The sequence below is a fragment of the Staurois parvus genome, unplaced genomic scaffold, assembly GCF_062004578.1.
Source record: "Staurois parvus isolate SC_StPar_1 unplaced genomic scaffold, SC_StPar_1.0 ptg000025l, whole genome shotgun sequence".
In the NCBI taxonomy this organism is placed as follows: Eukaryota; Metazoa; Chordata; class Amphibia; order Anura; family Ranidae; genus Staurois; species Staurois parvus.
Genome location: NW_028317821.1, coordinates 15,473,318 through 15,493,788, shown reverse-complemented (window position 1 = coordinate 15,493,788; position 20,471 = coordinate 15,473,318). Strand labels below are relative to the sequence as shown.

General features: G+C 40.4%; 1 protein-coding gene across 1 annotated transcript in view; it reads right to left on the bottom strand.

Annotated features, from left to right (window-relative positions):
- LOC149471955 (dynein axonemal heavy chain 3-like) overlaps positions 1-20,471 on the bottom strand; it is a 344,597-nt gene that overhangs the window by 30,496 nt on the left and 293,630 nt on the right. Inside the window, 2 exon segments of the mRNA XM_089651978.1 lie at positions 7,495-7,595; positions 9,867-9,997. Coding sequence (XP_089508104.1) covers positions 7,495-7,595; positions 9,867-9,997 — 232 coding nt within the window.

Sequence of the window (20,471 nt, the reverse complement as noted above, 5' to 3'; positions counted from 1 at the left end):
TGGGGTGGCATACGAGTGGCTTTTTGAATATCAGGAAAGGATTTAAGCTTACAAGTCGCTGGCTGGACCAAGTATCGTAGCTGAAATAGGTTGGCCTCGGACCAGGGACGCACACGAGCCAAGGCCAGGCTATCTGGGAGGCATGGATTGAATATGACATTGGTCAAGGGGGAACACAGGGAGGATAGGGCTATCTTGACCCTACACCGCCTTCATATAGGTAATGTGAACTGCATGGGTCCGAGCAGGAGATTTTTGTAAAAGGAGGTGCCGATGTTGGTCATAGACCAGAAGAGAGAACAAGGGTGCATCGGGCTGAGTTGTAGCCATTCCATTTTGGCCCATTTATTGGGGGGGGGGGGCGCTGGGAGGACCATGAAACCAGAGCCCGGAGGTGGGTAACTAAATATTACGTGAAGTGAAGCAAAAAGATAGAGCGCACCAACCTTGCGCATTACCTCAGTAAACTATGAATTTATAAACTAAAAAGTATATATACTCACAAACAAGGAAGTGTAACAAGCATAAACAGATCCTCAAAGGAAATTGAAGTTTAGAGCCAGTGTGAATCACATCTTGAGTGAGCTGGCGCGTTTCGAAGGGGGACAGCTCTGATGAAGAAGGGCCCCCCTTCGAAACACGTCAGCCGCACTTTAAGACCCCCCCTGAGAGAAGGACAGTACGAGATTTATTATGCCAGATGAAGTGGAGGAAACATTTCTGAAGGGAGTGCAATTTGGGCATGGGGATAGGAACAGGAAGTTTCTCAGATACAATAGTTTGGGCAATATTGTCATTTTTAGTACATTTATCCATCCAAGGAAAGAAATGGGAAGGTTGTCCCAAGATTTTAAGGATTGGGAAATTGCATGAAACAGAGGGGGGAAGTTAGCCGTGTAAATGGAGTGGTATGAGGAAGTAAGGTTGGTACCCAGATATTTCAGGGAGTGAGGGCACCACCAGTAAGAATAATTTAACTGAAGGGAAGATAAGACTGTAGGTGTTATATGGAGTGGTAGTGCTTCAGTTTTAGACACATTCATTTTATATCCCAACAAGGCACTAAAGAGTTGTAAAGTAAGGTGCAAGACAGGTAAGGAAGTGTGAGGCTCAGCAAGATATCATCAGCAAACAGGGACAATTTAAAGTCACTGTCATGAGTGTGTATCCCCTGTATGTCTGGGTTGGATCTAATGGCTATGTCCAGGGGTTCTAGACAGAGGATAAACAGCAAAGGGTAAAGTGGGCATCCCTGTCGTGTACCATTTGACATCCGGAAGGGGGGTGATAAAAATTATGCCAATTTGACCTGAGAGGTGGGGGTGGAGTATAAAGCTTTCAGAGCTGCTATAAATGAACTGCTAAACCCAAATCTCTCCAGGATCAGAAACATATAAGGCCAGCTAAGTCATTCCAATGCTTTTTGGGCATCCAAGCTCAACAAGAGAGTAGGAGTTGAGGACTTATTAACAAGATTGATCAAATTGATAGTCCTTCTAGTGTTATCTGCGGCATGTCTAGCCGGTACAAAACCCACCTGGTCTCTGTGTATAAGCTTGGCAATACACTTGGCCAATCTGTTAGCTAATATTTTCGTAAATATCTTGTAATCAGAGGTTAATAAAGCTATAGGGCAATAATTATCCGGGAGTGTGTAGTCCTTGCCCAGTTTGGGGATCACCGAGATGTATGCGCGTGTAAAATCATAGTGTGGAAGCAATCCTTTCAGGAGATCCTGGTACAAGGACAGAAGATGGGGGGCCAGGATGCCAATAAAGGTCTTGTAATAAAAGTAAGGAAGACCATTTGGTCCTGGAGATTTGTGTGTAGGGAGATGTTTGACAACATCTAGTAATTCCTCAGAGATGTCGGCGTTTAGATCCAGTACATCGAAAGATGACAAACCTGGTACTCTTAAGGAGTCAAAGAAAGAGTCAAAGGCCTCCTACTGAAGGGGAGGGTGGACATCAGGGGCTAGGCAATTATAGAGCTTCTCATAATATCCCCCAAAGACAGTAGGCATAACGTGTGGATTGTATGTGGGTTTGCCATCCAACTGGAGTAGGTGACCTGGCAGCGAGGGAGATGTCTGAGATTTGAGTCAATTTACAAGCATGCGGTGCGGTTTGTTAGAAAATTCATAGAATTTCTGCCTAGCCCAACAAGGGATTGGGAAGTTTTCTGTAGGTCAAGGGCTCTGATTTGATTGCATAAGTGGGATACTTTCTGAAGCTGAGATATAGATGGTTTGTCTAATAGTCGTCTTTTGGCTATGGACAGTTGGCTTAAAAGAGATTGTCTGGTGCTAACCGAGGCCTTCTTCAAATGAGCGCCCATAGAAATACAAAGTCTCTGAATACAGCCTTGTGAGCCTCCCAAAGGGTGGAAGAAGAGGCAACTGAACCAACATTGCATTGAAAATATGCATCCAGCCCCTGAGAGAGTTCCTCTCGAAGATGATCTGAGTACAGGAAACTCTCATTGAGTTGCCAATGACAGACCCTAGGGGGGGAGTTAGGGAGAAGGAGATTAAGCGATAGTTAAGCATGATCTGACCAAGTTATAGGATTGATCTCGGAGGAGACAAAAAAAGGGAGCAGGGGAGCGGTAACAAAAAAATGACCTAAGTGTGAGAATACGCGATGTGGAGAAGAGTAAAATGTGAATTGTCTATGGGGGGGATAATTGATCCGCCAAGCATCAAAAAGGCGATGCTCCCATATCAGTTTACAGAAAGCTTTCTAAGAGGAGCATTGCCTTTTTGACAAAGTAGATGCAAAGAGAACCTTCCTATCTTTGTGAGGAGACATAATTGAGTTAAAATCTCCTCCGATAATCATTCATGGGGTGGATAGTGAATATAATTTATCTAGCGTTTGAGAGAGAAATGTCAGCTGACCAGAGTTAGGTGCATACAGGTTCAAAAGTACAAATGGGGAACCCTCGTACATTACTGTTATTATTATACAGGATTTATATAGCGCCAACAGTTTGCTCAGCGCTTTACAATATATTGGGAGACAATACAGCAACAATTCAGTTCAATACGAGAGGGTTAGGAGGGCCCTGCTCTGTGGAGCTTACAATCTAGGAGGGAGGGGCTAGTGGTACAAAAGGTAACTGTGGGGGATGGGCTGGTAGGAGGAGTAGAAGATTCCATTATTAGCTGAGGGCAGGATAGGCTTCCCTGCAGAGATAGTTTTTCAGAGATCGCCTAAAAGTGAGCAGAGTAGGTGATAGTCTGATAATTTTGGGTAGAGAGTTCCAGAGGATGGGGGAAACTCTGGAGAAGTCCTGGAGACGAGCATGGGAGGAGGAGACAAGGGAGCTAGAGAGCAGGAGGTCGTGCGAGGAGCAGAGAGGACAGTTTGGGTGATATTTGTAGACAAGATTGGTGATGTAATTTGGGTCAGAGTTATAAATGGCTTTATATGTTATTGTTAATGTTTTGAAATTTATCTGTGGGTGGATTGGCAGAGAGGGGTGGCAGATACAGAAAGGTTAGTAAGGTGGATGAGTCTGGCAGCAGCATTCATGATAGACTGAAGAGGGGATAGCCTGCGATGAGGTAGACCAATGAGGAGGGAGTTACAATAGTCAAGGCGAGAGAAAACCAGGGAGTGAATAAGTTGCTTAGTAGTTTCTGACGTTAAGAACGGAAGAATCTTGGAGATATTGCGGAGGTGAAGTCTACAAGATTTGGACAGAGATTGGATTTGAGGCTGAAAGGACAGATGGGAGTCTAAGATTACACCTAGAACCCTGGCATGAGGGGAGGGACTGATGGTTATATTATTGGTCTTGATGGAGAAGTCAGGGGAGGGGACACGGGCTGGAGGGAATACTACATACATTCCAATAAAACATAGCGACCCAGTGGGTCAAACCTGGAGGAGAAGACCCGCAGGGAGCAGTTTTTTCGAAACAAAATAGCCACTCCGGCTTTCCTGGAGGGGTCAAAAGCTGCATAGGATTGTGGAAAGTTCTTAGAGGTCAAACAAAAAGAGCCATCCTGTTTGAAGTGAGTTTCCTGAATAAATATAATATCTGCTTCCGAGGATCCGAACTCCTTCAGAGCCATATACCATTTTTGAATTGAGTTAAGACTTTTGACATTATGATATATACCCGGGAGTTTGGGAATATCCCAATACATCAGGACCTAAGGCCTGACATTCCAGGGGGCAACATGGCAGCAGGCCCATATTGGCAGACGCCTACTTCAGGAAGATACATAACGGTTATAGTCAAGACATATCAATGTGGACAATAATAAGGCGCATTTGGGAATAAAGGAGCCCAATTAACAGGGCAGGAGACCTGTCATACAAGAGCATCAGGTGGCAGAGCTCATCAAGCCATGAAGCCGCGGGCGTTGAGAAGCATGAGGAAATTGCTTCCTTCCAGTTTTAGCGGGTGTCCAGATATTGAGCGGCATGGCAGAGGACCTGGATGGGGTAAGAGGTAGCGGAGGTGCCTTGTATTGCAGGGGAGGGAGTCCCAGCTGTTTGAAGAAGGAATCCGCTTCATGTAGGGCATGAAGTGTAACTTGGGTGTTATCCTTGAAGACAATGAGCTTGAAGTGAAATCCCCACTGGTATGGAATATGTTGCTGTTGGAGATGAATTGTGACCGGCTTCAGGACCTGTCTTTTGGCCAAGGTGATGGGAGATAAAATCACTGAAAATTTGGAGCCTGTCTCCCTTGAATTCCAAAGAGGATTTATTGCGAGTAGAAGAGAGCAGGGCTTCTTTACTGTCAAAGTAGTGAAAGCGTATGATTACAACTCTAGGCCTGGTGCTCTCGGAGGGTTTCAGGTCTAATGACCTATGGGCCCGATCCATTCGCCAATCAACCTCTGGGACCTTAGGAGCTAGAGTGGTGAATAGAGACAGCAGGTGGCATTGGAGTTGGGAGTCGGAGACTGTTTCGGATGTGCCACAAATATGAATATTCTGACAATGCTCCATGTTCTCTAAATCTTCCCGTTGGAGCTGTAATTGAGACATGGAGTGTTTCAGACTGGCATTATCTTCCTCCAGAACATGGACATAATGTACCAGCTCATCAAATTTAGTCTCAAGGTAGTCTGCACAGTCACCTATTTGAGTAATCTTCCCCCTAAGCTCCTGAGCCAGTTTCCCTACTTCAGCAGAGATGGTGGTGGTAATGTTACATAAAATACTTGCAGTTTGTCTTCCAAGGTGTCCACCGTCAGAGAAAAGGTCACTGGCAAGGGATGTGAAGCTGCAGGGGGGTCTGTGTCCATCTCTTCCATCTCCGCGGATCTCCTGTAGCACTCACCAGGGCTGCCGCCACTACTCGAGGCCTGGGATGCAGTCCCAGTGAAGAAACGGTCCAGCACCGAAGGCCGGGGGACTGGAGGAGGTGGCGTGGGCAGGGATGCTGGAGTGTGCCTTGACCTGGGAGAGGGGTCTCCCAGAGCTATAGAAGCAATAGGAGTGGAGGAGAGCTGTTAAAGCGGAGGATTGTTGGAGCTCCATTCTCTGGCGTCCTCCATCTTGGTCCGCTGCGCATGAGCCCCCCTTTTATTTTTTTTTATTCCAACTGGACCTCCACTTTAAGGAATCTCTAAATAATAGAAACAATGGCTTTGAAATGACAGCTCAATTCTTTTAGGATCTGTGGGTGTATACCATCTGGACCACATCAATTTTGAGCCATTGTGGATCAATTGGGGCTGTGTCAATATCATCCCCATTATGGACATAAGCTCCCCCATGCTCCTTTGTATATACAAAGCTGAAGAAGGTACTTTACCTTCTCATTGTCCCCAGTCTCCCACTCTAGATTATTTTGTAAAGGGCCTACATGCTTAGACCTGACCTTTTTTCTATTAATATAATTGAAAAATTTGGGGGGTTTGTTCTACCTTCTTTTGCAATCTGTCATTTGTTTTGAATTTTTGAGTTTTCCTTTTTACATATTCTGTTATAATCTTTGTAACATTTAAACAATGATGGTGTTACTTCATTTTTATATTTTTTAAAAGCTATTTTCTTATTATTTATAGCTTTTTTAACTTTGGCTGTGAGCCACATAGGTTTTATTTTTAGCTTTTTATACTTATTGCCCAAGGGAATATATTTTGCAGTGTGTTCACTTACAATCTTTTGAAGAATTCCCATTTCTGTTCTGTGCCAATATTCCCTCCCAATCTAAGTCTTGGAGAGCAGCCATCAGCCCTGGAAATTTGCTTATATATATTTGCTCTTAGATATACTGTATATCATGCTTTGTGGACTGTATAACTTTTCTACAGACTAAATAATAAACACTGATTTGGGTTTTTTTCACCAAAGCAATAAAGCAGAATACATTTTGGCCTAAATGTATGAAGAAAGAATATTTATTTGCAAAATTGTATAACAGAAACAAAGAAAAACATGTTTTGTTTTCTAACTTTTTTGTCTTTTTTCATGTATTTAGCAAAAAATGCAAATAAATGCTAAAAGTTTCATGTGGGTACAGTGTTGCATGATTGTGCAATTTGTAGTCAAAGTGTGACAGAGCTGAAAGATGAAAATTGGCCTTGGCAGGAAGTGGGTGAATGTGTCCAGTATTGAAGTGGCTAAGCAGAAAAAACTTCTGAACTGGAGAAAAATGTTTTGCTAAAATAATTTCACAAATGAGCATGAAAACTGCTGAAACACTATTTTCAAATTAAGGTAGCAATGTACAAGTGCAAAGTTTCATAATCACTTGAAAACAATATTTCTGGCGTATACAGCAATTTAGGAACCCCTGAATCATTTTGGTGCACACCATTCTTTTTATATGCAAAATTTGCATGAGAAAGTTGAAACAAACTCAATTTCAGAAAAAAAATAAATGTGCTGTCTAAGATTCCTGTGTAGTAATGTTTCTAATTGCTATAATGAATTTATAAACCGATACAACAATCCATTATGTTTCACCTTTAAATTGGACCCAAGTTGCTTTGTTTTCTAATAAAACAGCTATGCAGCAGCTAATATGAAATTCAAGAGTTTATGTTGTATTATTCAAATCTACCTTTTAACATAAACAGATGACATTATATTACTATAGTGGAACATAATATCTCGACTGCAAAAACATTAATATCTCTGTTAAGGTCATACTGATCCCTGAGGAACAGCAGTGGAATATTTTAATCAGATAGCATTTTGGAAATGCAGTTTTACATACACACTACAAAAATAAATAGCCTGAAAAAATAAACTTTGAGTCAAACATTCTAAACACAGGAAAATCACAGGTAAAGAGAGGTAACTAGAAAATGATATTGTATATACAAAATAAATGAAATTATTAAGCAGACTACGTGTAATGTATAATTATATGTGTGAATATAATGCACATGTTTATGTTCATAGTAAGCTTATAAAATATCACTCTGCATCAATATCAACTGTGAATGTCTGACTGCCATGAAATGTCTGTAACCAATATAAGATGGGTAATATAGTCTTGAAAACTGATTTGACCTACCTGCTCACTGTGGCTGGTGATGCCTGCTCAAGATCGAGTACCTCAAAAATCATGTTCTGCTGGGGATTCATTTGAATGATTTCTCCACTCATTAGGCACAGCTAAAACAAAAAAAAATAAAAGGATATTAAAATTAAGCAAAGATAAAATAATTTGAAAAAGCTAATAAATGTCATGAATGGTCTGGGCCTTCCTAGATGAACCCCTCAAATACAATCACCAGACAGCCATAGGTAAGTGGTATAGGGCATAGTTAAAAAAAATAAATACCAAAACTACCTCAAGCGGCATGTTTTAATACAAAAGAGCATCAGTTTTATGTTGTAAACCAAGACTCTATTGGCTGGCCAAACTGTATCGTCCAATTCTCTAAGCAGTAAGTCAAGGTAAAATTTATACATTTACGTATTAGCTTATTCAGATTGTAGGGGTACAGATAAGGTTTTAATATTACGATTGCTTCCATTCCTCACCTTTAGTGTTCCTCTTACTCTCAAAGTCAAACTCTAGACAAACATCTAAATAAACAGTTGATATACTGTATGTACAGTAAACTATAGAACCAAAATATTTTCAATTCTGTTCAGCCAGTCTGGTGATCCAGAAATCTCTGCCAGAAAGTATAGCTAAGTTACTTGCATTCCTTCCGTCTATTGCAGTGAACAAATACAAGGCTAACATTGAGAAAGATTTAGATACATAACTTTAATACTGGTGTCTTTTTATATGCATGGATTTAAAATGTATGGTTCATCATGCTTCCTAATACACATATGCCCCAGATAATTTGCACAGTATTATAATATTTGACAATGCTATTTTAGCACTAATTCCTTAGGAGTCGCTGAGTTTTTGGGTCCCCCTATAGTCCTGCACAGCCAGGCAACACACATTTTTTTCAGACTTGCATTCTGGAATTCTGGAGACAGTAAACAGTCCAGCTTGTTTTTTTTTAATTTTTATTAGGGTATTTGAACTTGGATGGGGTCAAGGGATATATGGGATGTCCAAGGAAACTGCAACTGAGGACAACACCTTAGCAATTATGTACAAGTCTCTATACAGCAACAATTTCTTCTTGGAGAGCTCTCCAGCCTCTCCTAATTTACCACCCCAGAACCCAGATGAACCCTCTTCTCATCCAGCTCCCTGGGCAAAGGGGACCAAAAATCTGTTTCTTTAAATCAAACAGCCCCAGAGGGGGGCTAGTCAGGTATCCCACCCGAATGCCCTTTCCCCTTATCCCGTCCAGGGGTGTAGGACTACTCACTCTTCCTCTCCTGCGAGCTTGTTGGGTTGGTGGCTTTCTTCAGGCCTTCTGCTGGGCTGGTTCCTTCCCTGCTGCACAGGTGGTCCTCTCTCAGGGGACTACTGAGGTTGAGAGATCCTTGCAGACCCAGCCTGGAGGTAGGCCCCTACCCACTGGGCCCACTCCCAGGCGTCTCATTCCATCTTTCACCCAAACTCTCCTGCTGCTGAGCAGGCTCAGTGATACTTAAGGGCTGTCCTTACCCCATGCCAAGCCTCCTGCCCAGAGATTGGTCAGGATCTCTTAGGTATGCAGATCAGCCCCTGATCACCCCCACCCAGTGCCTTCTAGAAACATCTCAAGTCTCTGAGCAGGGGGAAGTATTAGGGAACTGATCTGCAGAGCCCTCAGCCCTGACCTAAATTGACCTGGCTGACTCACACCCATGCTGCTATTCAGCCTCCCTCTCTAAAAAAACAAACAAAAAAACAACTAGCTCTCCCTGGCTATCTAGAGGAGCACTGTACTAAATTAAGAAGTAACAGCCAAATCAGAAAAAATGGGAACAGAATCAAGCCTAAGGTCACAGCCAATAAAAATCAGAAGCAAATGTCTAATAAACATTACAAACTGTAAACATTGTTGGAAAGGTCATCAGTCAGGAGAAACAGCAAGGAGCAGAAAATAGGCTGAACAAAAGTTGGCAACAAATACCAGCATGGGCTACACACTTAAAGCGACAGAAATGCTCTCCATCATAGCAACTTTGAAATCTCTTTCTAAAAAAAAGGGGCCCACTAATTGCAAAGCAGACCTGGACATGCCAATGTTAATAAGTAGTAGACCAGGCTTGCATGTTATGTCCCAGCGAAGCAGAAATTGCAGGGTAGCTTGCAGCTGTCTATGTCAAGGGAGAAAAGTTTGTTTTTATTTTGAACAAAGTTCTTGAGTAGCATAATACTATTTCAGTGACTTTATTATGCAACTAAAATAACCAAAACCATATTAGATATTCACTATAACAACAGAATAGGATGATGTCATGGTAATGCAATTAATGCTAGACTGTTAATGATTTAACAAAAATAAAACCAATAACATCAGTATAACTTATTATGTGTACCTTCTTGTTATCATCTAAGACTGTGTTCATATTTTCCACCCACACAGCATCTACTGGTCCATCAAATATACACCACTTGCGGCTTTTTGTGGTACAAGTAGCATGATTCCGAAAAACATTTGATAAAACTCCTAGAATAACAAAAAACATTGTACAATTATGCAGAGCATATGTTTCATATGAAAGAAATATCACCCAAAGTAATGCATATAATGGTGTATTTACTTATACTAAACAATGTTTTTCAAGAGCTAATTGTTTAAGGACTGGGGTTTTATTGTGTAGAAAGTATGGAGCTTAGGTCTATGTCAGATGATTCACCAGTGGGACACACACTGCCCTAAGTTTACCATGAGCTGTTACATGCGCATATGCAGATTCTTAATTATTCGAAGGTGGTAGTAAACCACCACCAAAAAAATATTGGGCACTCTGCAGCATTATCTCATAATATGCTAGTATTCACCATATACTATCACATTATTACAGACCTGAAAAGACCAGCACAGCACTCTCACAGCTCCCCCGACACTTCCTTCTTCACCCAGTCTTCCTTCATGGGCCATTTGCATGACTTGGGCCGACTTCACTTCTGTGCTTGTGCATGGCAGCCCTGGCAAGGCGCTCTGCATTTCACGGCATACCGTATGCCCTGAATGCAGAGCATTGCCGCACATGCATGGGTGACATCATCAGCTATTACCTATGTGAATATCTCCAAATTGGTGCACGTTTTCACATATTCAAACGTTGGCACAGTTATGACATGTACTGTATATGTAAAAAGTTACTACTTACTGCATATCTTTTTCACATGTTAGAAAAAAATAGTTGTTTCCACTCAATGTTTTTGAATTTTATAAAACATATTGTAATTCAAACATAACAATGAAGATTTGCTATATTATAGGGAATATCTACCAAAACAATACCCATAAAAATGTACCTTTTGTCTGGAACTCCTAATAAATAGCAGCACGCTTTCTGGTATTTACAGTAAGTATGCCTAGACACTCCTGTGAATACAGCTTTGCTGCCTCTGACTGCTAGTCTCAAGGGATTTTGATTTTGGTGATGTCACTAATGTGTTAGTCTCACAGTGCAGACTGCAATCCTTGCTGAAGCCTGACACGAGGAGGCAAAGCCCTGCCACCAACAAGATGGCTGACTCCACACACAGACACAATGCAGAAAAAACAAGGTTAGTCAATTATGGCAAAAGATCAGCTGCATGGAGACCGCAAGCAACATTGGTGACTAGTCCTTCCCCTCTCCCATCCTATTTTTGAGCACAGCTTCCAGAGTTCAGTAAAGTTTTTTCCTTTGTTTAAGGTGATTGTAGCCGTATTAGTGCATTTGCGACAGAAACAATTGAGTACTGTCTGTGATACTTTTTTTATTTGCACTAACATACAATTTTGAGGACAAGCTTTAGGGGTATGTCCCCTTCTTCAAAGTCCAAGCAGTACTCAGTACTGCTTGGACTTTGAAGAAGGGGACATACCCCGAAAGCTTGTCCTCAAAATTGTATGTTAGTGCAAATAAAAAAAGTATCACGGACAGTACTCAATTGTTACTTTGTTTAGAAATAGAATGAAGTTAGGAAGGGTTAGAGCCCTCTTAGGATCTCTCTGCTCTCTATGGCTCCATTAAAGAGATTTACCATAATTCCCTGTCCTGCTAAAACTGTTTTCACCAGACATTGCATACTTAGCATATCTGGCACCCAGAGACACTTATTTTTTTACAGCTCCCACAAAAAAAATGGTTAAATAAAAATAAAACGAGGCACAGAGAACACCACCCAAATTGTAGGTGTATTCAAATTGGGGCTTAAAAGAGCATAGGTAAATAAACTCCCCTATACTCAGCACACATATGCCATAGTGCTTTCACCCACAAAATATGATTTACCGTATTTTCCAGCATATAAGGCGACTGGGTGTATAAGACGACCCCCTACTTTTCCAGTTAAAACATAGGTTTTGGGCTATACTCGCCGTATAAGACTACCCCCCTTCCAAGGCAACACCGTTTAAAAACATCAGATTTTTTAGTTGAAATGGTTATGACTTACCAGTACTTAAAATCCTTCAAAATCCTCATGTTCATCCTCTGACATCATAAGTTCATGAATGACATCTTGTGATACATTTGTAAGAGTCATCATATGGATCAAATTCCAAATCAGATGGTTACTGCTGGATGTGCGGTAATACGGTAGCTTTGGCTACATACTGGATGTGCAGTAATGTACATACAGTATACCGCGCTGAGCCAAGCTGGCTCAAAACAAATGTCCCTATGACAGATTAATCTGTCAGCCCGCTACATGTGTGGTATATACAGTATACTGAGCCAAGCTGTTTCAAAACGTAACCCTAATGAATACAAAGCCTGCTTGGATTGGCTGAGGTTGTGACATCATCAACCCACCTCTCTGACTTAGCCATTCCGAGCAGGCTTTGTATTCATTAGTAGAATACATCACTCACCGTGATTGGCCCAGTGTATATTGTATGTAGCCGCAGCTACCGTACATACAGGCATCCAGCGGGCTGATTACAGTAGGGACGTACCAGTACGTTTTGAAACCACTTGGCTCAGCGCAGTATACTGTATATACCGCACATCCAGCGGGCTGACAGATTAATCTGTCATAGGGACATTTATTTTGAGCCAGCTTGGCTCAGCACGGTATACTGTATGTACATTACTGCACATCCAGCCAGCTTGACCCAAACAAACTCAAGGTTGACATTTTATACCCCACGTATAAGACGACCCCCAATTTATGGGGTATATTTTTAAGTATAAAAAGTAGTCTTATACGCCAGAAAATACTGTAATAATGGAGCCACAAGCAAGAGTGCAACAGATGCAAACAAACCTTAGCATACTCATAATAAAATAAAACAGTTCCATTACATATGCTTTTATACACACAACCTGCCCTACAGAAGTAATGTACTTAGAGTGCAGTGGTCAGGGGTATAAAATGTAAAACACAGTGAGGGGAATTTTTCAAGCACTGAAGCAGACAGAATCTGGAGCAGCTGTACATACCAACCTATCAGCTTCTATCTTCAGCTTGTTCAGGTAAAGCTTTAAAAATGAAAGCTAGAAGTTGATTGGTTGCGATGCACAACTGCACCAGATTTGATAAATCAGTAAGATAGATTAGATAATTGTCCATAGTGCAGGGGTCAGGAGTGCGTAACACACAGACCATTTTTCTGAGTGCAACCAAAATGACTCCCTCTTCCCAACCCATATTCTCAACAGTACAAATCTCCACTAACATTCCTACATTCCCCCTCCCACCCTATACCCTTAGTACAGATCTCTCCAGCACATACACACTCGGACACCACCAGCAAAATTTGACAGGTGATGTGAAGGCATTGTATCACCTCCTTTTTGCCCAGCTCAACCCTTTGATTAACAAACCAGCATGCCCCCACAGCATGCATTGCACATGGTTGTGAGGCACTTGCAAAGTGTCCCCATTCACTTGAATGGGTTGCGGTCAGAGGGAAATGTTCCTGCTGAAAGTGACAGGGGGTATAATGCCTACCATGGCTGCAAAGCATTGTGGCCAGCACATGTGTACACCCCTGACCGATACCTCTGCAGCTAAAGGGGGTAATGGTTGGGGTCGATAAAAGTATAAACTTGTGAGTAGTAGAACCCACCATTAGAGACCCCTCAGCATAGCACAGATAACCCCCCCAGGTACAGACCCCTTAACACAAATTTCCCTTCCACACTCACCACAACGATGCCGTGTGAGATCAAAAAGAGAGGACGTCCTCTCAGTTCTGTTATATGGGCAGTGAAGGGAAGAGACTTCTTTTCACTGTTGTGTGCCCTGTCACTGAAGTAGTAGCTGCAAACTCACTGGGGCTGCTGTGGCTGCCTGACATTTCTTTTTTGGTTTGCATGGTGCTGAGGTGGAAGAGATAGCATTGCAGTAATGTGCAAGACAAAAAAAAGAAATGTCAGGTAGTTGCAGCACCCCCAGGAAGTACACCCCAGGTGCAGACCTCAGCCCCCATACTCCTCCGTAGTACACCACTGCATGGCAAACATGTGAGACTAAGGCCCCTTTCACATGGGCGTTCCATTTTTTTCATAGGTTCAGTCACATTCTTTCCAAGAAATAACGGATCAGTTCACGTTTTTCATCAGTTTACGTCAGTTTTTTATCAGTTCAAATCAACTTTTCATCAGTTTACGTCAGTTTTTCATCAGTTAACATAAGTTTACATCCATTTTTCATCAGTTTACATCAGTTTTTCATCAATTTTTCATCAGTTAAATCTATTTATTGTCTGTTTTTCATCCGTTTTTGTCAGTTTTTGCCCGTTTACATCCATTTTTCATCCATTTAGATCCGTTTACATCTGTTTTTGTCTGTTTACATCCATTTTAGTCAGTTTACATCCATTTTTTGTCCATTTACATCTGTTTACATCAGTTTACATCTCTTTTTGTCCATTTACATCCATTTTTGTCCATTTCGTTCTTTTTAACAGAAGAAAAATAGGGGTTTCTTCTGTTAAAAAAAATTATGTTGATGGATGTGGACATTAACGGATGATAATCTGTTTACATCCGCTAGTCCATAGAAATACATGGGTGCCTGTTTTTCATCTGTAAATGGACAGATGAAAAACGGATATACGGAATGCCCGTGTGAAAGGAGCCTAAATCTCCAACAGCAATACATAGATAAAATAGTTTTTTAGTAGAATGGGGTAAGGCTAGAACCCCTGTCAGATTTTTTTTTTTTTTTTGACACAGCCTCTTTTTGCAAGCTAAAGCAATTATTACTGGCCCTAATAAACATTATTTTCAACAACAAGAGCTGAAATCAGCAGCTACATAGCTGAAAATAAGGATCAATATGACAAATGGCACACAGGCTATAGCTTGTAAATTAATCCCATGGTGTTAAATATCTAAGTGACAGCACAAGGCCCGAAGAGTGGAACAAACTAAAGGAGCAAAAGATAGAGACTCCACCAGGTGTTCCTGGTTTTGACTTGTTTTATTAAAACTACTGTACTACCCAACTAAAATGTTATTTATTGTACAGCTTATCATGGCCATGTGCTAAATCAGTTACAATTGCAGTGATTAATATATTAGGCTTGGCATCTCTTAAGGCAATGTGCTACAAAATTCATTTATGACCTAACCATAAAGGAAAAATTGAGGCCATATCTCAGGTATCCCCTTGCAGTATCTATAAAATACATTTCTTCCATACTTTATATAATTGCAGATATAGAGCATGATATTAGCATCAGCTGCAAACTCACCACTGCTGCTTCTTCAATCTATTATTGAAACAATAAGTACCATTCACCTGCTTTATCTCTCTGCCCCAAGTACACATTCTCCTTGAAATTTTCATTAATACCCTTTTAACCTTTACTTGTCCTTCACATATTAGTTCAAATCCAACTTTCATTTTCCTACTTCTTCCATTTAAACCTTTTTAAAATAATACAAAATTACATTTCAGAATAAGCCCTGTATTTCTCAGAAAGACACTTAAATTTCATTATATTTGACAGTAGAATTACAAAATCTCTGGAACATAAATGCGTTCCTTTATTACATCACTATGGCCTGAAGCCTTGGAGTTTATCAGAGGAGCAAGATATGCATTGCCTCTCTATGATAAGGGTTATCAGTTCCCTGCAAATATAAACAGATATGTCGCAGGCTGGCAGCTGCCAGACACTCGTGAATAGTGGAACAATTTACATTTAATTCTCTTTGTCTGTATTCTCCTAAGCATGCATATCAAACAATAGATTGAGCAATTACTATTTGATATTTTGTATCACTCACAGTTAAAAACAATGCATGTAACAGCTGCTTTTGTTTTAAAGACGTATGGACCTGCATCGATGCACAAATAAATAGAGAAGAGAAGGCATAAATTTTTTTCTATGTGTTTACATTCCATGAAATGGAGATATGGTTTGACAGGTAAGGGAAGATAATGTAGACCTGTCATTCTGAAGTAAAATCACAAAGGTATCTCACACACATTACAGGTATTTATCTAAATGACTGATGAAATGGAGAAATGCATAATTGATTCTGTTTGATGTTGCAATGTGACAAACTTATATGATATTAGGTAACTCTGTCGTTATTCATGGAGTCTCTAGCTTCAGACTACAGACAAGTCAAATAATACATAGAGCTGTAGTGAATGGAGAGATTAGTTTAAAAAATAAATAAATAGAAAGATCTGTCTTGGCACACTAAATTGGATGCCCTATGTTGGAGGGCTGCGAGCATACAAGACACCTCCAATGAAGCTCCAAATTGTAAGCCCTTGAGGACCAGGCAAGTGTCTCAAAAGGAATGCCATAAAAAGAAGAGGCACCTCTCTAAAAACAGCATCCAAATACTGAAGGGTACAGGGTTCCTTGGAATCCCTGGTTTCTCAGGAGGCAAAACAAATTGGAGGGTTGGATCCTAATAACCAAATCCCATGAGAGCAAGGTAATTTGCTAATCTTCCTGGTAAAATGGGTCTGCTGTACCATTACCCATTCAACTGATACATGTTAGACCGATACTAAATATAAAATACACTTAATAAAAAAAAAAAAACAATATTTCTATTCCTATTCAGTAAATTATGCTTAATTCATTTCGCTGTCACATACCAAGTACCTTCTTCTTAAGTCAAACTTTTTCATGCATTAATGTGCACCCGTTGGTGCACGTATTTGACTGCACTGATGCATGTTATGTTAAGGCAGTCCATTCCCTTTGAATAGGCCCGGACATGCCTCAACTCACCTGTTTATTTTTGAAAACAGAGCACACCACGACACACAGAGCATTCACATAGGTGTATTGTGGTGTTATATATATATATTTTAGCTGTACATTTGCATTGGTGTGCCATTAGGAATACATTATGTTATCATGCATTGTGGTAATGTGCATTATATTGTAGGTTTTAATCAAAGAGTGTGTCCTCAAGCACAAAGGTATAAATCCAGCCTTATGAGGAAAAAAGAAAAACCTAGCAGATAAGTGATCAGCATCAAATCATCTGGTAACTTTGCCAGCTGCAAATCTGGCTAATCTAGGTCAACACTTGAACACCACAGCATGTTTTACCAATATTTCTGTCAGCCAGTAATGAAAGATTCAAAAATATTGAAACAAACCTAGTCTTCTCGTCCACAGTTATTGGACAAGGTCCTCAGTCCCCTCTGATACCTGGTACGTATGCATTTCCGCAGAGTCCCTAATAAAGTAAAACTTTAGTCAGGAAATTAAATCCTGCTAGATCACTTTTGCAGGTACAGCTTTGTAAAACATTAAAAACAGGTGCCTAGACCAGCCCTTCTCAACCTTCTCAACACAAAGGAACATTTAAAACAATTTTCTGGTCTTAGGGAACCCCTGCTAAAAATTACTATATCTACAAGTCATGATACAATAGTGTGATGGTCAGTGAGAAGGATGCTCCTTACACTTGTGGTTACTGGGAAGAATTATCCTCTTACAGATAGCTAAAAAGTACAATGGTGTCAGTGGGAACTTATCTGAGAGGCACAAATTGCTTGTTGCTCAAGGAACTCATAGAAACCTCTTGAAGAACCCAGAATGAGAAACCTTGGCCTAGACTGTTTACAATTTGGTAAAACTGGAGAGTGAAAAATCTGGGGCAACTGTGCATAGCACACAATCAGCTTTTAACTTCAGCTTGTTCAATTAAGCTTTGACACCCTGCTCTGCACGTGTTCATTTTCTCTCTGTTTTTTCTGTACTGTACTGAAAATGTAGAGGCCAATCTGCAGACAGCATAAAGATTTACTGCTGCTCAGGGGCTTTGAGCTTCAGCAAAATGGCAGCCTCCTGCAAGAAGAAACAGGAACAAGGCTGGAGGAAATCGTCAGCATACACTAATTTGGTAGTATAATTATTAATGTGGAATGCTCTTTGCTAAAGAACATTATTTTTCATCAAATTGTTATGGGTAAAGTTCTTCTTTAAGAAAAAAAGTGGAAAGCATGTAAACATGTTGCTTATGTAAGCCTAGATAGGTGCTTCCCCAGATGGGAGCATTAGGGTTAATGGTATTCCCGAGTAATTTCTTTGGTGGACTTCCTTGGGCCTGACCCACTGGTCCTATGCCTATAAAAAGGGACAGTGATTCAGGTCCAATGCTGTTATGCTATTAGTAGCTCTGAGGTTTACTGCTGTCGACCAGAATCTGGGATCATCTGCCATCAGGAGTCTTCTACCATTTGAGGGGGACTGCTGAAACCTATAGTCCACCCTGAAGATGGCTACCAATCATGGCCTTTACCAAGTAAGGATTATACCTATACAGGTATGTCGGGCAGCTCATCAGCCTGAGATAGGGACTAGGGATGTTAGGGAAGAATTGTGTTGCACCTAAGACTTTGTAATGTTTGCGTTTAGCAGTAAAGCGTTTTGAAACTGTATTTGTTGCCTGGTGTGAAGTTACTAAAAAATGTATTTAAGTAACTGGCATATTCTACACATAGTCTACAGCATGGTTAAGTAAAGCATACTGGGGTATGAAGACTTCAGTACAAGAGTTAATACAGTGTGGAGTAAAACATGTGGTTATCAAGGGTAAAGAATGTTTAGAAAACAGCGTGTTATGAAGCTTGTACATGTGGCAAGTGGAATAGCCTTTTGCAGGAGGAGTTGTTGATGGCACTCTCTCCATGAACAGGTCCGAATCCCATAGCAATGGGAGCAGATCAGCAAAGCAGAGGTCCCCAGCCTGAACATGGGCAAGGTAGAAAAAGAGTTAAGTGAGTGCAGGCATGGAGTCCATGCTAGGTGCACGGCGGGACCCCATTCTGTTACTGGGAGAGAGGTAGCAGAGACATGCTGGACAGGTGAAGAGGCCATTGGCTCTGCTTATCCCTCCTAAATGCAACATTGACTGTGGTGGTGTATACTAGTATCAAGAGAGTATATTAGAGTTTAGTTGTCCATTCAAGTAAAGGTACCCCATGTGTAAGGCAGTAACCTCAGGTGCCTAGCATAGCCCATAAGAACCAATCTTGGGGGTAGGCCTCCTTTGTGACCCAGACTTGGTGCCCAACGAGGAAGGGAGGTATTGAGGAAATGTAACCTACCTGTCCCACACAACCTACAAGCACCAAACTGGCACACTTGCTAGTGAAAACATTTTTATTACTTTATTTTTGCATAGGTTTGAAGATATGTTTGTAAAGAAGTGAAAGCGACATTCACCAAACATTCTCTGTAGTTGTATCATCTCACTGCATGTGCTTTACAATATAACAACTTATTCATCTGCAATTAATGTTTGGTGAATGTCACATTTGCTGCTTTATAAATATGCCCCATACAGTTCCTTGAAAGGAAGAAACAGATTGCAGTAATTATAGCACAGGCACAGTGATAAACCCAAAGACAGAATGTCTTTTCAATTCATACATTTTAATGAAGTGCAATGTATATAATCTTTTATCAATCTTTTTTTCTGCACATCCATTGTAAAAATAAAAACATCTCTATAGAAATGATTTATTATTTTATCATTTGGTGCCAACATAATTGTCTTTTGCACTTTACAACTGGTTGTGCATAAATGCTCATTCACTTTTAAAAGTACAAAACATAGCATGAAAAAAGTGTAGAGGTAAAGAGAGATGATAAAGATAGCATGTAAAGAGTGTACAAGAAAGGGTTAGTTACATAAATTTCAATATATCGGTATATCACAATAAGCCAATACTTCCATGCCCTCAATGGTCACCCATGTACCTGACATGCAGCTGCTATAAATCGAAGTGCAGAGAGCAAAGCTTAGAGGAGCCTAGGGGTACAGATATCACAAAAGGCTCTTGAAGAATAAGTCAATGAATCAGGAATATGGAGATAATTAGAAAGAGGAAAGCATAGGAAGAGACATGACCAATAAATAAGTCATACAAATGAAGGAACAATATGTGCTCAGAAAAAGAAAAAAAAATGATATACTGTATATATATATATATATATATATAAATATATATTATATATATATATATATATATAAAATTGTTCAGCATAAATTAGTACACCCCAACATATTTGTCAGAAAACCTTTACGTTCCTTTCAGAATCAACATTTTCTATGGGACACTATACTGCAAAATACTCCCACAAATGCAGGCCATTGATTGCAAACAGTATTTCTTAATTTGCACACACAAAAAAGTATTTTTCCTCACAAATTAATTCAAGACCATGTTGTAAAAATGAATACACCCCAATGAAAGTCTTAGGAGCAAAGCTAAATTTTAGACAACAAAATCCTAATTAACAAGAATTCAGCTACAGGTGAGCCTCAACAGGTGTCCAGCAAATGGTTGATTATAAAAGGGCGTTGCTTAACAAAGAAACCCCTGTTCATTTCATGCTGTCAGCAGTGGCACCACATGGAAGAGAAATATCACCAGGCCAAAGAAAGAAAATAATTTCCTTACACAGGAAAGATGAAGGCTATAAGAGGATCAGCAAAGCTTTACTTATCAGTCAGAATACTGTAGCAAAAGTGATACAAAAA